Source organism: Paramormyrops kingsleyae, chromosome 3, assembly GCF_048594095.1.
Source record: "Paramormyrops kingsleyae isolate MSU_618 chromosome 3, PKINGS_0.4, whole genome shotgun sequence".
Taxonomy (NCBI): domain Eukaryota; kingdom Metazoa; phylum Chordata; class Actinopteri; order Osteoglossiformes; family Mormyridae; genus Paramormyrops; species Paramormyrops kingsleyae.
Genome location: NC_132799.1, coordinates 31319667 through 31335600, shown reverse-complemented (window position 1 = coordinate 31335600; position 15934 = coordinate 31319667). Strand labels below are relative to the sequence as shown.

Sequence of the window (15934 nt, the reverse complement as noted above, 5' to 3'; positions counted from 1 at the left end):
AAAGGTCAAATAGGAAGTTGATGAGAGCCCACTGGTGTGATCTCCCCCGGCGTCCCCCGTTCTGAGACAAACAGTGGTGCTTGTTTACAAGGCAGGGATATCCCACTGAGTAGCTGGTCACACCCATTCATCCTCGCATCACATCTAATCAGGGGTTCCCAGGAATCTGACTGGGGTTTCCCCATTTACTTATCAATCCTTTCCAGCTGTTCTAGTAGGGAAAACAAGGAAATCCCCTCCCCTCCATATTTTTTCCAGTTATTTGTCTATCTGTATTCTCAAAGCAAAAGCATTTTTAAGGCTTTCAACTGGGCTGCATAAATGCAAAGATAAAAGATATTAGCATGTAGGAAGAGAAGCGATAGGGAACTTATTTTAGGTCTGGAGCCGCTTTCATTTGTACGGCTGATTAGAAGGTCAAGTTGCTGTGTTTTTGATCTGTCTTCACTGCATGATCAGAGCAGCTGCTTAACCAAACTACAGCTCTCAATAAGTACTGCTTTGTGAAAGATTTCCATGCCCACGCGTCACATCGCCGCTCGCAGTGACAGGTGCTGTGTGAAAACCTCCATCCGCATGCCTTTACTGTCGGGGCTTTCTGTCGGTCGCTGATACTTCTGTGCCGAGTGTGACAGACTGTCTGTGAACCTCTGCTCAATGACCAGCTTCACCCCGTGTACCCTCTCACCCTTAGTGTGCTTGGCACGATGCCTGGAGGAAAATTCCGGAAAAGGTCAGAATGTGGCACGAATCAGAAAACCGATGCAAATGCATGCACATTAATTCATCTGAAAGGAGAAGTGCTGGTGTCTTTCTCTCCTGTGCCCCTCTAAGTTAGTGATTCATGGACGGTGTCACTTTGCGGCAGCCTGACGACACTCATGCAGCTGCTCTCTCGTTAATCTCAAGCTCATTTTGTTTTGACACCAGGGGTCAGAGTTGGCATGGCGATAGTTTTTCCAAGCTGCGTAATTCAACGTCTGTAAATCTGTCGCGAAAATCATGACTTCGCAAATTAACAGTAGCAACTTTCATGCTGTAACATGAAGTATCAACACGCACGTATAATTTGACATGAGGTGTGTGTGTGTGTGTGTGTGTGTGATGTATGAACCTGGCTGGGTGTATACATATCATTGCCGTCCTGGCAAACACGCAGTCAGTGTGACTGAAACCGTACCAAAGACGTGACCAGGCTGCATGACTCACTGGACACTCTAGGCACTTGTTTGCTTTGTTTATTGCACACAAAGTCGCTAATGAGTGGGTCTGGCCAGCGAATGAGCAGGTGTCAGTTTTATTAGAATTAAAATGTCTCCTCTGCCTACAGCCACTTAATCTCCACTGCATCTCTCTCAGCACTAGTCAGTGTTTTTACTGAAAGGCCTTTAAAAAAATAATGTAGGCTGAGTTAAATGCTGAATGAGTCAGCCTCAACTGAACCACACTGCAGTCTATCAGCAGGGTGGGCTGATCACTGAGCAGAAAGTCATAGGGATACTTATTTTAGTACCCTAGTCACCAACATTTTCATGCAGTTTCACACAGTAAGAGGACAAACACCACGGGCTAGTCAGAAAGATGTGGAGAATCACCTCGATCTCACTATATCACGGCTGCTCTGCTGACTTTTTATGTCACAGATTATATTAAGTCCCGTGTAGGCAAGGTAGTACAGCTACAGAGACCCAACTAGATACAGCATAACATGAATGTAGCACAGAGACCCAATGAGATGTAACACTGTAAATGTAGCACAGACAGCCAATGAGATGCAAGATAATATAAATGTAGCAGACAGCCAATGAGATGTTGCAATGTAAATGTGGCACAGGGAGCCAACCAGCTGCTGTAAATGTGTCTGGATGGCCATCTCCTCTGTCTGTGTGTTTATGTATGTCAGTCACACTGTGCTAATTTGAAAAAAGATTAATAATTAAGCTAGGTATATTTAAACAGCAGGGGCTTAAAATGTGCTAATATGAACAAGCTTTGATTGTGATTGATCAATGTATGGGGAAATGACCTTTCATAAATCACATTTATAACTAACAATGTTACAGAGCTATAGATCTGGGGTACAAACATGTAGGGTGGGGAAATGGCAACATTGAAGATGGTTAAAATGTAACTAATATGCAAAACCTTAATGCTACAGGACTGCTGTAGTAATAAGCCATTGTAAATTACACAAATTGCATACAAATTTTTCTGTTGTTCGTTTGGTACCTGACTTCCATAGCTTTGTGTGGTAAAGTTGCCCAGAATCTGCACTAACACAGAATGCGGGAAAGAAATCTGAACTGGTTATTAATTTTATTTGGCATTTTTAAATGTTACACCAGTGTTCAATGAAATAGGTACATAAAAATCAATTCTTTATAAATCAGGTTACTCAAACTGAAGCTTTACAAAAGTCAATATTAATTTTAGCATATGAAAAAAATACATCCACAAGTAGCATACCGCAGAACAAATGATTACATTAAAAACCTGTTAAAAATACAAAAATCAGGAAAACAAATTTCAAGGCTTCCCCTGTCTAAAGGGGAGACAATTAACATTCCGAAAACAAGCCACCTTCAGATCACTAATTACAAAATGCATTAATTCTGTAGCATTTAATGTATGTGTTTGTGTATGCGTGTGCAATAAATGTCTGTGATAAACGGCTTCACACAATGTCCATCTAGTACGGATTCTGTCATTAGATATTGGGTGCGTTTTATACATTTTTGGGTGGCTCTTCAATATTACATTAGAAATTACACGGGCAATGAAAGCTGAGATCTCAGGACAGACGTGATATAAATTAACAGTGAGGCCTGACTCCTGGACAGAGGCGGCGCAGTCGCTACACCACTTCCTGAGACCTCTTGATGGCGCAACAGAGCATCATGCTGAAGATCATTCCAAAGATCTGGAGCGGAACACACGGGTGAGTGATTAGTGCACACCGTCACTAAATGGCGCTAAATGAAGCCCCGCCCACGCTTCCCGGTTCGCCTCACCATGATCACTCCAATGCCGATCCCTACGCCACCGATGATGTGTAGCTTGGAATTGAAGATGTCCGTGATGGCGCTGGGGCAACTCTGCAACCACAAAGGCAGATTATACAGGATCGTATTATATAGTGATTGTATGACTGTTGAAAATAACCCCAGAAAAGAAGCTTGAGTTTGGAACATTTGATTACTCAAATTTTTGGGTTAAAATGCTGGACCTTCTGTAATTTTGGGGTCCTTTCTTGCTAAGAGCTACGGCTAGCGTTTTATTGATCAATCACAATCAAAGCTTCTTCATATTAGCACATTTTAAACCCCTGCTGTTTAATTATGCCTAGCTTAATTATTCATCTTTTTTCAAATTAGCACTAGGTTACGGCCCGCCGATATGGATTAACCCAACAGTTAGTCATGACTGACGGCATTTCTTTGAGAAATCAAAACCATTATTGACAATGTCTTTTTTTTATGTCTAACAAAACAAAAGAATATAGCCAATATAAAAAATGAACACAAATCATCAGGCCTTAAAGCCACCAATGGTGCAGTTACGATCATCCACCCCTGCAACTTTTAGCAAGTGGTTAAGTGGTCACTCCCAGAATAATCCACTGCTCAGTCAGCTCCGACCGACACAATGGCAGAAAGCAGCCTTACCGTGGTAATGTACTGCTCTAGGCCTTCCTTTTTTGGGCAGGTGTCCTTCATCCAATCAGGTGATGGACTGGATGCCCCACAGCAGTTCAGCTGTGAGAGAGAAAAAACCAAACAAGATGGATGCCATGAGGACCCTCAAACAGGGCTACAGAGCTGAGACGGGTCTCTCTTTCTGAAGGGGAAGTCTGCTTCATATACATATACACTCACCTAAAGGATTATTAGGAACACCTGTTCATTTTCTCATTAATGCAATTATCTAATCAACCAATCACATGGCAGTTGCTTCAATGCATTTAGGGGTGTGGTCCTGGTCAAGACAATCTCCTGAACTCCAAACTGAATGTCAGAATGGGAAAGAAAGGTGATTTAAGCAATTTTGAGCGTGGCATGGTTGTTGGTGCCAGACGGGCCGGTCTGAGTATTTCACAATCTGCTCAGTTACTGGGATTTTCACGCACAACCATTTCTAGGGTTTACAAAGAATGATGTGCAAAGGGAAAAACATCCAGTATGCGGCAGTCCTGTGGGCGAAAATGCCTTGTTGATGCTAGAGGTCAGAGGAGAATGGGCCAACTGATTCAAGCTGATAGAAGAGCAACTTTGACTGAAATAACCACTCGTTACAACCGAGGTATGCAGCAAAGCATTTGTGAAGCCACAACACCCACAACCTTGAGGCTGATGGGCTACAACAGCAGAAGACCCTTTAGGCCCCTTAGTGCCAATTGGGCATCGTTTAAATGCCACGGCCTACCTGAGCATTGTTTCTGACCATGTCCATCCCTTTATGTCCATCCTCTGATGGCTACTTCCAGCAGGATAATGCACCATGTCACAAAGCTCGAATCATTTCAAATTGGTTTCTTGAACATGACAATGAGTTCACTGTACTAAAATGGCCCCCACAGTCACCAGATCTCAACCCAATAGAGCATCTTTGGGATGTGGTGGAACGGGAGCTTCGTGCCCTGGATGTGCATCCCACAAATCTCCATCAACTGCAAGATGCTATCCTTTCAATATGGGCCAACATTTCTAAAGAATGCTTTCTGCACCTTGTTGAATCAATGCCACGTAGAATTAAGGCAGTTCTGAAGGCGAAAGGGGGTCAAACACCGTATTAGTATGGTGTTCCTAATAATCCTTTAGGTGTGTGTATGTGAATATCTGTATTTTTAGATGCAGACAGATAATACACTCTGAAAGGAAGCATCACAAAGTCCATCATCTTAGAAGCATCTGTCTTGTGAGTGTGATATGATCTCTATGACCACTAACGTCTGCATTTTTAGTCTTGTTGAGAGTCGAGCTGTAAAAACAGCAGTTCCCATTTTCAATGACACAATGTCTAATGTAGATCAGCTCCTCTCTGGCTTCCTCAGTCTTCCTCCTTTCTCAAAAGCATTTCTTTTATGCATTCAATTGCACTATTGCCGTCAGTAGGAGATATTAAAGGTTAGGTAGAACTTCCCTACTAATTTCCATTTGTACACTTGATTTTGATACCAAGCGGTATAGTAACACATTATGATTGGTCAGCAGCCTTGGCTCATCATTTTTGGCGTGACGGGATCATTTGTGTCGCTCTTGCATCTTGCTGCGTCATCCCTGTCGAGGAGGCAGTCTGGCCCACCTCACGTACAGCCATAGCGACGCGGCGGCGCAGGAACTCACCCCAAACTGGATGAGGCGTAGGGTCTCCTTCAGAGCATCCGCTCTTGAGTCTCTGTACTTCTGTAAGGTCTGTATGTAGAACTCGGTGATCTCGTTCACCACCTGGCGCGGGCGAGAGGGAGATATGTGACACGGTCGCGGTAGCGCGGCATTTTGAACACGGAGCCGGAGCAGAGCGTGCCCGATATTGAGGTGGACGCCTTCGGCACCAAACCGACCTTGTCTTGGTTGGAGAATCCCCAGATTCCAGCCGCCACCTCGGCTGCAAATATGACAAGCAGGAAGAAGAAGAACTGGGGGAGAAGGAGAGAACCGTGAGCTCCGGCGGTCTTCATTCACGTCAGGGACGTAGCAGTACAGACCATAAACTCCAGGCGAACAAAAGCCCCCCCAGACACAGAGTTCAGAGAACTAATGTACTAAACAATTTTTACTTTTAAGTGAAAAACTGAATGCAGGACTTTTTCATTTGACAGTAATTTTACTGTGTGGTAACCTTAGTTTGTGCAAATCACTAACTCTGAAACTGAAACTGTGAATTTCTGAATGACATATGATGCTCTGATTTCAGATTGACTTTATGAATGACATATGATGCTCTGATTTCAGATTGACTTTATGAATGACATATGATGCTCTGATTTCAGATCGACTTTATGAATGTACCCATAACGATCAGCTGGCTGTTAGTTACTTTTACTCATTAACCCACATTTGTGTAATTTAGTGAACTGCATCTGTGGGCTCCAGACCGCTAGCATAGAAAACATACCTGGGGCAGCGACAGATAAACTACGAGCTGGGCAGTCAAACCCTGCGTTTCTCCGTATGCGTGTGGACTTTTGCTAGATGTTTTGACAGATTGCTCGTGTTTCCGACCATACATGCAGAAGACTTGTTAGAAAGTCAGCATCGACTCCAGTGAAATGTTACCACACTTGTGTGCTGCACTTTGCTGCGTGTGAGAGAGCGTGCTGCCCTGATGCCCCGCCCCTCACACGCCGGCTGCCCTGATGCCCCGCCCCTCACACGCCGGCTGCCCTGATGCCCCGCCCCTCACACGCCGGCTGCCCTGATGCCCCGCCCCTCACACGCCGGCTGCCCTGTGCCCCGCCCCTCACACGCCGGCTGCCCTGATGCCCCGCCCCTCACACGCCGGCTGCCCTGATGCCCCGCCCCTCACACGCCGGCTGCCCTGATGCCCCGCCCCTCACACGCCGGCTGCCCTGATGCCCCGCCCCTCACACGCCGGCTGCCCTGTGCCCCGCCCCTCACACGCCGGCTGCCCTGATGCCCCGCCCCTCACACGCCGGCTGCCCTGATGCCCCGCCCCTCACACGCCGGCTGCCCTGTGCCCCGCCCCTCACACGCCGGCTGCCCTGTGCCCCGCCCCTCACACGTCTTTAAATCCCAGGGCCTGTTTAATACTGGGCTTTGGTCCCTCTCCCTAATCCCCATCCAGTCTTTATGACCTTTGGGCTCTGGGCTGCTCTGCCTTTTCAGGTGCACTAGGCAAAGCTTTACTTAGGCCTCCCTACCAAGAAATTTTATGATCATTTCGCTTCCTCCTCAATGCAGGTAATTCGCAGGCAATTCCTAGTCGACTGCCTATTCTGCCCATAGCTAGTCACCCCTGTATGGGCTCACCGGCCCTGACTAACGCGAGTTCCAAGGCCAACCAAGAAGGCTAACCTTGGACTCAAGCAGGCGTTTTATCATTGCAGTGGGTTTGTTGGAGAGTAGAGGGGGCAGAGAGAGTGAAGGACACGGTGATGAGATAACGAGGCACTCACCAATCCCAGCATGCACGGTGACTCCTGGATCGCCCCACAGCATCCCAGGAAGCCCACCACCATCATGAGTGCTCCGGCAGCAATGAGGATGTAGACTCCTGAGAAGGGCATGGAGGCATGTAGGGTGTGATGACGGGAGGCGAAGAGGATTTCTTGTGTATTGAACAATCACGTTAATTTTGCAGGAAGAACATGTATAAATGAGGAGATACGGGGCATGGAGCAGCCACTGTGCAGAGAGCTGACTGACGAAAACGGGCGACATCTTCGCACATTATGAACATCAGCCTCGGCATTCAGGCGAATAATGGCGCCCACCAGCTATTCTCGCGGACAGCCTACAATTAAGATGTTTTTCATAGCATCGCAGCCCCCCCCCCCCCACCATTTTGTTGCCGCTGCCACGACACTGCCATCCTCCCACAGAAGTTATTTTGATGGGGTGGGGAAAAAATGATCAAACTTTTAAAAAAAAAAAAAGAAAAAAAAAAGAGAGTCTTTCTGCACCAGTGGGGCGGAGACAAAAAAAGCCATCGTGACAATGGCCGTCCTGTTCGGGCTGTGAAAGGACGCTCTCTGTCTCTGCTTCTGAAATGATCTGCTGCCAGGTCTGAGGAGCGGCCATGGCAGGGGCCAGTGTGGCCCCCGCTGCCCCGACTCTCCCTCCGTCCCCAGAAACAGCGCCCCCTTTATACTGGCTGCGGCCTCGCCCCACCCTCAGACACTGCCTCCTTTGAACCCGCCCCCCTCCCCCAAGGCATTAACGACACTTTTCAAACAACTTCAGTGCTTTGATTGGATTAGTAAACAGTTTTTTCTAACTTTTTTCTAACTTCATAACAACTTCAGGGAACTTTTCAATATCAATAACATTCAGGGCAACTGGTGCAGGACAGGAGGAGTTTATCCCTCTGCTGCGTAAAAATGTAAATACTTGTATGTGAGGGTGAATGCATTTCTCTCTGTAAATCAGAATGACTTCCCTACTAATGTTTTGTTGGTCACAAAAGCTTGTTAAACACATCAGTTACTGGGAAATTGCTCTTGGTTTAATAGCGGTTGGTGTAAATGGCAACTCCCTCTTTGTCCACAGAGGTGTCCGTCTCTCCCTTGGGCAAATTTTCAGATAACGGCAGCGTGAACCCTGTTCCCATGGTTACAACACAAACACCTGATCTGGAGGGAACACGCCTCTTACCTGTGAAGAATACGGAGGGAGAGTCCTCCCCTTCAAAAAGGCTCTTGGTCCTGGGATCAAAGCGCAGCCACAGCCCGATGGCCAGAACTGCTGTTCCTGCAAGCTGAGCGCAGAGTCTGTCAGTTATGCTCTCTGGCTGCCCCACCTCCATCCTCTGGGGTAAAAATGTTTATCGCCTCTATTTGTTAAGGCCTCAACAAGGCCGTACTATAGATAAGTCGTGAAAAAGATGATTCTAGTTCTCTAACAAAGGTCACTCTCTTCTCACAATCTGCTTGTCTCTGCGGCACCTGGATGACCCGAAATGTTTCTGGACAGAAACATTTTTTAACCCACACACACACTGGGTTTGCCACCTTTTGACAAACATTTTTCCCAACCCCCAAAGGTGAACTATGATTCTTATCAAGCGTTTTCTGGATAATAATACGATCACAGGTCCCTGGGCTGTTTGAGTCTTCAAACTTCATCGCCTAATCTCACCCTGTGCCCGAGAGGCGGTGGCCACGGCAGTAAGAGATGTTGACCAGGAGGGGGTGGGGTGTGCTTCGGCAATTTGACTGAGTCACTCACTGGCAGATAACATTGATAATTTAATTAAACTCATTTAGTCAAGGCCCTTTATTAGCGGAAGCCCCTGGGCTGCAGCCTGGGTAAGCCTGTACATTATAGCACTTCTGTCAGACCCTTGAGCCAACGGTATCACAGCTCCTACTAAACAGACACATACACAACTCTGGCTTGCCGGATGACATAATGTTTTGACCAGCACAGCTGGGATACCGCAAAGGGCCTATGTAAGGTCTACCCTGAATGAATATTTGTAAGAAATAACATTACAGTAACACTTTACTTGACAGGGCACAAATAATATAGTATTATACTATTACTTGTATACTAATTAAGCACAAACAAAGTCTTCGTTACATACTGATCTAGTTAATTCATCATTAATGAATCGTGATGCATGTTTTATCTCAAGCAGTTACTATATTGTTACTATACCTGTTAATTCTGTAAACCTTTGTAAAATACTGAAGGAACTACTGAAGGAACAAGTCATGAACATCACACAAAATACTGATCTCATAATGGTTCCTCATTAATGAATCTTGACAACTTGACAACTGTATTTGTTCATGATTTGCACGTCATTAGTAAACAATTTATTACTAAGTATTTGTGCTCCATCAAGTAAAGTGTTTCCACTATTACAGCAGACATAAACACATTTTAAGACAGGGATGGGGAACCTGATCCATGGAGAGCCGGTGCGGGTTTTTGGGATGACCTCACAATCAGCCAATAATAAAGCAGTGGTTCTCAACTCCAGTCCTGGGGACCCACTGTTATTGGCTGATTGGGAGGCCATCCCAAAAACCTGCACCCACACCGGCCCTCCATGGAACAGGTTCCCCACCTGTTTTAAGAGGTACGATGCAACTGTCACAGGCACGAATGAAGTTGCATGCGAGATATGCATGTGTGTCAGCGATGGTCACGTGAGAGACGCCAATTCCTCTGTTAACCAAATTTGTCACAGAGAGGCAAAGGACAGAAGCCTTATTCATCCTCAGTAGCTGCACACACACAAACACACACACACATATGCACAGAGTACTGTGCAAAAGTCTTAGGCAGTCAAAAGATACATGTTTAAAGCCATTTATCTGGAAAATATGTGAACTTTTAGCATTAGAACACACGCAAATTAAGAGTAGCACAATAAGAACTAGTAAGAATTTCTTCTGTTCTCCAAACAGTTATTGATATCTTGCTGGATGGCTAGATGAACACCGCTTCAGGTCCCAAACCTCCCCTCAGGGGCACCTCAGCCACTCCATGTATTTGTTAAATTTCACCACCAGCTCACTTCACTAATTGATTAATCTAGTTTTAAAAGCCTGTGGGGTGTTGATTAGCCATACGAGATGTGCTAGTGGTCGTGTCAGATAAGATACACGGGTGTTTTGGATGGCTGCTGCAAATACTCGGGTGAATTTAGCAGAGGTTTAGAAACAGCGAAGCTGACACACTTTGACAGGCATAATAGCATAATTGTACACCAACATGAAGATCAATTAAACGTCATTTTCTTTGGCTGCCTAAGACTTTTGCACACTAGCTGTATGTGTGTGTGATGTATATAGGATATTCTATCCAGATTTTTTAAATTCCTGCAATTTCATACACATAAATTACCACTGAGTCCTGAACTGATGCTTGACCTAAATCTACCCCCCTCACCTCTTACTAAACTCTGTTCGTGAGACGTGGTTCATGTGAATCTAAGCGCGGTGAATACGACTCGGGCTCACTGACTCCCCAGGACAGGAATCTGCTGTCTTTGTTCAACACTTTAATCCCATCCAGTGGAGACACACACCCGGTGAGATTTTTTTGTCATTTAAAAGAGTAGTGATCAGATGGGTGGAATATTACAGTCGCAGGTGATAAACCCCCCCCCCCCCCCCCCCCACACACACACACACACTACAACACGAGAAATATCACCGGTCGCTCTGTGTTCCACCCAGTTTGAAAATGCTGGCGAGAAGGTCAACCTCACTGATCCAACTCCATAACCAGTCCCTCGTGTCTTTTTCACTCCAAGCGAAAGCTAATGTTAAAAACAGCGAGTAGGGCCTCGGGTGTACAGGAGGTGACCCAACCCAGATCAAGATGGATTCCAAACCTCTGATACCTCACCGCTTATGTGAACTCTCACATGAACTTTTAAAAAATAAATAAATAATCAGCTATGGTTTTGCCGAAGCCACTGAAACTGCGCAGGAATCAGACGTAACCTGGCGTAAATCCCCCCCCCCCACAACACCCAGCAGGAAGCGCGGAGGTGAACCTACCCAGAACAGGAAGTTAAAGGCGAACATCAGGTACTTCACACACTGTATTCCTCCCCTGATTGCCATGCTGGACTCCGTGCAGTGAACCGTGAGCGAATGCAAGCGCCTTCTGCTCCAATCTTGTCCTTCCACTCGAGTCAGTGAATTCCTGAGAACCACTCCCACATATACATTACCTGCCCTTTGTTAGGTAGCTGTGTCCTGGAAAGGGGTTGGGCTTGCATGAGGGGGTGGGCAAACCTGACAGGTATTTCCCCACCCTCCACTTTAGTCTTGCGACAAGCTTTCTGAAGAGAATCGCAAATCTACACACAAGATACAAAATACTTACCTGTAAAACTCCTCCAGTGGAGTTTCCGCTGGGCCAAAACTAGACGAGGGACTCACATCTGGCCCGGAAAGCTTTAGAAAACCATATTCACCTGCACTGGTCTTTACACATCTGTGCACTGTTCACACATTGATCTATATACTTTGTTTAGAATCTTGTCAAAAAACACCCTGAATCATCCCCCAGATGGTACGGCCCAAATCTGAAGAGTTTAAAAGGTAAGGGTTTCTGTGCCAGTGGCCACTCGCCCTGTTCCACTTGCATGTTTGTAGTGGGGGAGGAGCACACTCAATCCTCCTGCTTCTAAAGAGTCAGTAACTCTATAGCTTAGGGGGGGGGGGGTTCTGTACCTACACGGATCTTGTGAGAGATCTCAAACCTGGGATTAGGACAGAACAATGAAAAGGATATTAAATAGCGCCTCAGTTTAAAAAAATATATATCTGTGATTTTCATTTTCGCACCAGTTCGCCAGTTTGGTCTTTTCTGCTTCACTGAAAACTCCGCACATCATTTTGTGCTGAAGTTCCGATACATAGACACGAACAGGACAATTATATGCCTTGGGTATAAACTCGACGTCCTGTGTAATAACTTCAGACGGAGCCGATTCCGAGCTGAGCTTGATAAAGTCTTTTCTTTCCATTTCAATGTAAATGAAGGCCAGGCCTCGGATAAGCACAGCGAAGATAAGCACAGGTGCGGACACCCATGGAAACAGGCATTCTGGGAACTCCAGCCATTTATTAAAAGCAGTACTGTTTTATCAGTGTCACTTTACTTGAGGGGGCACAAGTAACTTAGTAACTCAGTTACTACTCAAGTACAAATCATGAACAAATATAGTAGCTGCAAGAAATACACAAATCATTAAGACTGATAAATAATGAACAAACATGGGATCAGTTCGTAACTAACACTTAGTTCCTGGTTAATTAATACATTAAGTAAGAGTGTACGGCTACATTACTTGTACCCTCGTGTAAAATGATACTGTTTTATCTACCCCTTATATTTTACACAGTCAGCATGGCTAGTTTCACCACAGTTCAGAGGGTGCCACAATTCCTGGCCGTTTCTTCTGTCCAACATCAGGAATGGCTTAGATGATGATGATAGTCACGAATCAGCGTCATGGAAATTTCATTTCTTACTTAACAGTGTGGGAGCAGGACATGTAAACAATATGGCTGTCTGTATGCATTGCAAATGTCACAACAGCCTTTGGAATGGTGCATGAAAGAGCCATGCACAGAGAGGACAAATGTGGATGAATTTAGAGACCATAATGCAGGCTAGATGCTTTTTTAAAAAAAAGAGTTTTGAAATTAAACTTCCAGGACTGTATCAGGAAGCCCATGCAGTGTTAAATCAGCTAACAAACTGAAATGGCCATTTCTGAAGTGGTATTCAGGCTGTCTTGTAAATGCGTTATTTTATTGATGTAACCTTTTTCGATTGTTCCAGTAACCAGCCGCCATGAGTCGTTCGGCTGACCTTTACGTGGTTACCCGGCCAATCCAGAGGTCCGCAAAGTCCACACAGAAGGGCACCAGTATAGAATCAAAACACTGACAGAATTGCAATGAGAATTCACGTTCTTGAATGACACGGTACCTTCAAACTTCCAATGTTTTAATGTTTACAAATGACACCCTACGCAATGATATTTTTAACGGGGAAAAAATCATTCCATCTAAAATCTTACTCTAAGTGTTATCTTCAGTATAAATCATTAAATTACTGAATCGGTATAACCAATAGTCTTCATTGTTAGTAGCTTGTCAGATAATTAAACGGGCAGATTGGTCTGAATTAATCCATTGATATAGCCATTGAACATAAGCTGATGTGTGACCTAACCTAGTTTAAGTGACACACAGGATGATAGGATTGTTCTGATGGCAAATCGCGGTGGACTACAGCTGATATCAGGGACACCCCTTAGTCCACACTCAGACACAGTGGCAGTGTCGATGCAGACTTGGGGGGGGGGGGGTTGTGGCAAGTTGTGGAGCATAAGAACAGAACCGAAGAACATCCCTTTTATTTCTTAGCATCTTCGGGTGATTGGCGCTGCACTGCGGTCAGTTCAGGGATCTATCCGCGTTTTGTCCTGTTAACTGCAGAAGGAAGACAAACCAGTAGGAGGAAATCTGTATGCATGCGGGCAGAAAACGCAAGCTGCACATGCACAGACCCCGGGACAGGAAAGGAACCAGCGTCCTGGGGGTGCGAAATGAACAGCCGGTAAGGATGGGGGATGAAGAGTGGCTGCAAAAAGAAGAGCGTATTTGCCCGTTTGTTTACACTGGAACACCGCTCTCAGAGCTGATAACGGTGAAAAGACGCGCCATGTGATGTATAATTCGCTACACTTTGGGGGTCCTACTGTCCTGCCTTTAAAATCTACAGTGAAGACTCAAAGTTCAAGCCAGAGCACAGATCCAATGGGGCTGTCTGCCGTATCAAAACGTTTCATACTTTTAAACATTATTCTGTCTTGTCAGTGTGACGGGCAGCTGAAACGGTGAATCCAGCAAGGCAGGATTATAAAAATTATTTTTTGTTGTTAATATTCTTCTCACTGATGTGAAGGCACCAGTATAAGGTTCCGTTTTCCCATGTGATAAATAAAGGCATTGTAAAGATAAGCAAAGATGGAAAATTAAAATAAAACAAACGCCCAAATCAGAGAAACAAAACACTTACAGCTGGAATTTCCCTGTTTTCACTGCTAGGTTTTTATGTATTTTTAATCAATTGGCATTTATAAACACCTTGTATAAATAACAGAATAGTTTAATGTTGCCATGATTTTAAAACACAAATATAAGGAAAGCAAACAATCCATTTTTAGAGAAGGTATTCTTTAAGTTAATATCTGTCTGTGCACATCGTAAATGCAAATCAGTACAGGTCAAGATTTAATAAGTGCTATTTACGCGATGATAAACAAGTTTGACGGGTCAAGTCGTCTGTTCACCTATGTAAAAGGCACCGTGGCTATTAGATTAAGCAGGTTTATTTATAGGAGATGGGAATAGGAGGCGTGCGTTAGGTGTCTGAATCTGCACGCTCGTGAGACCCGCCCACCAGCGGACAAAGGTACACACCAGCATCAGCACAGCTCCGATGCGCTTCACGCTGTACCTTCCTGCAGCACAGGGCTGCAGGCCTGGAGCATGCAAAACGGCGAGAAGGCAGGGAAAAGCCCTTTCCTCAATCGGGATGGCAATTTCATGAACTGTGAAACTAGGTCACATGGACACGGACTACGGGGTCTGCACCTGCTGGTGATTAACAAAGGAGACTATCGTTTTAGGACATGTTATGATGCATCTACAGATTTATTACTGGAAATAGTCGGTTATGGTCTAGTATAGTATTAAATATTACCGATCGCTAATGAAAAATAGATTCATGCAATTTGGCATGTAAATAAGTCAAATATTAGAATAAACGCTATTTGCATTCAGGAATATTATTCAGAATGTTTCGTGAACTCATTATTGTATATTTTGCCCAAAAAACATCCCCCGCAGGGACAGATTTTATGTCAAGCAGTTTTGAAGTCACTCGGTACTGTTACGATCGGGAGGCGCTGACTTCATCACCAAACGCACAAAAAGCTAATCGCTGGAAACTTACCCAGAAGATGAAATTGAAGGTGAACAGCAGGTATTTGATGCATTTATCTCCCCCTGTCAGCGCTGCCATGGTGTACGCTGGCGGATTTCTTTAGCGAAACGATTCCTGTGCTGTGCGATGGCACCACAGCAAAACGGCACCCTATGTGCTGGTGTGATAGCAATAAGAAATGCAAGGCGACGTGTAAATGGCGAAAGGCTGTAAGTCCGATGCCGGCGGCGTTAGTCCCCGGTTGCCTGCTGCCGTGCTGTAGCGGTGCCTGGATGGTCGCCTCTTGGATGATCGCCTCCTGGAGAGCCTGCGTATATAGCTGCGCACTCCCACTTTCAACTGCGGTCAGAAGACGCTCACATGGCTCTCGCTATTCACGAGGGCTGATTGACTTGCTGGCCACGTTTCTTCCCCCCTTTTCTTTCATCCGGAGAGAAATGGTGGTAATGTAAAGCGGACAGTATATCCGCATTTAGCACTTTGAAGGTTCTTTTGTATTAATTGCCTGCCACTGAAACTTTTTTTTGCGTGTAAATTCACACGTTGCCTGTACGACACCAACCCCCCCCCCCCCATTTTCATTGTTAAGGTTTTTTGACGGTTGATTTCATTGGTCCATCTCATCGCCATAAAAGAGCACCTTTTTAAACAAATGAACCGTGGCACGTGGTGCTGTGGCCTACAGCATCCATCGATCTGCTCCCCTCATGTGCCTCTATTCAGTAAAGCCACATAAATAATTAACAGCAGGTTCACGGGGCATC

General features: G+C 45.2%; 1 protein-coding gene across 2 annotated transcripts; it reads right to left on the bottom strand.

The window, feature by feature from the left end:
* Nucleotides 1-2299: 2299 nt before the first annotated feature.
* Nucleotides 2300-15625, bottom strand: LOC111837782 (CD9 antigen-like). Of its 2 annotated transcripts, none has more exons than XM_072710144.1 (8): nt 15180-15625; nt 8334-8436; nt 7136-7233; nt 5561-5635; nt 5343-5444; nt 3666-3755; nt 3012-3095; nt 2300-2920 (listed from the first exon to the last, which is right to left on the bottom strand). In XM_072710144.1, the coding sequence occupies exons 1-8, from the start codon at nt 15246-15248 to the stop codon at nt 2855-2857; spliced, it is 687 nt and encodes a 228-aa protein (XP_072566245.1). In that variant the 5' UTR covers nt 15249-15625; the 3' UTR covers nt 2300-2854. The 2 variants fall into 2 exon arrangements, with proteins under 2 accessions (XP_072566245.1, XP_072566246.1); XM_072710145.1 differs by lacking the exon at nt 15180-15625 and adding an exon at nt 11198-15139.
* Nucleotides 15626-15934: the final 309 nt, after the last annotated feature.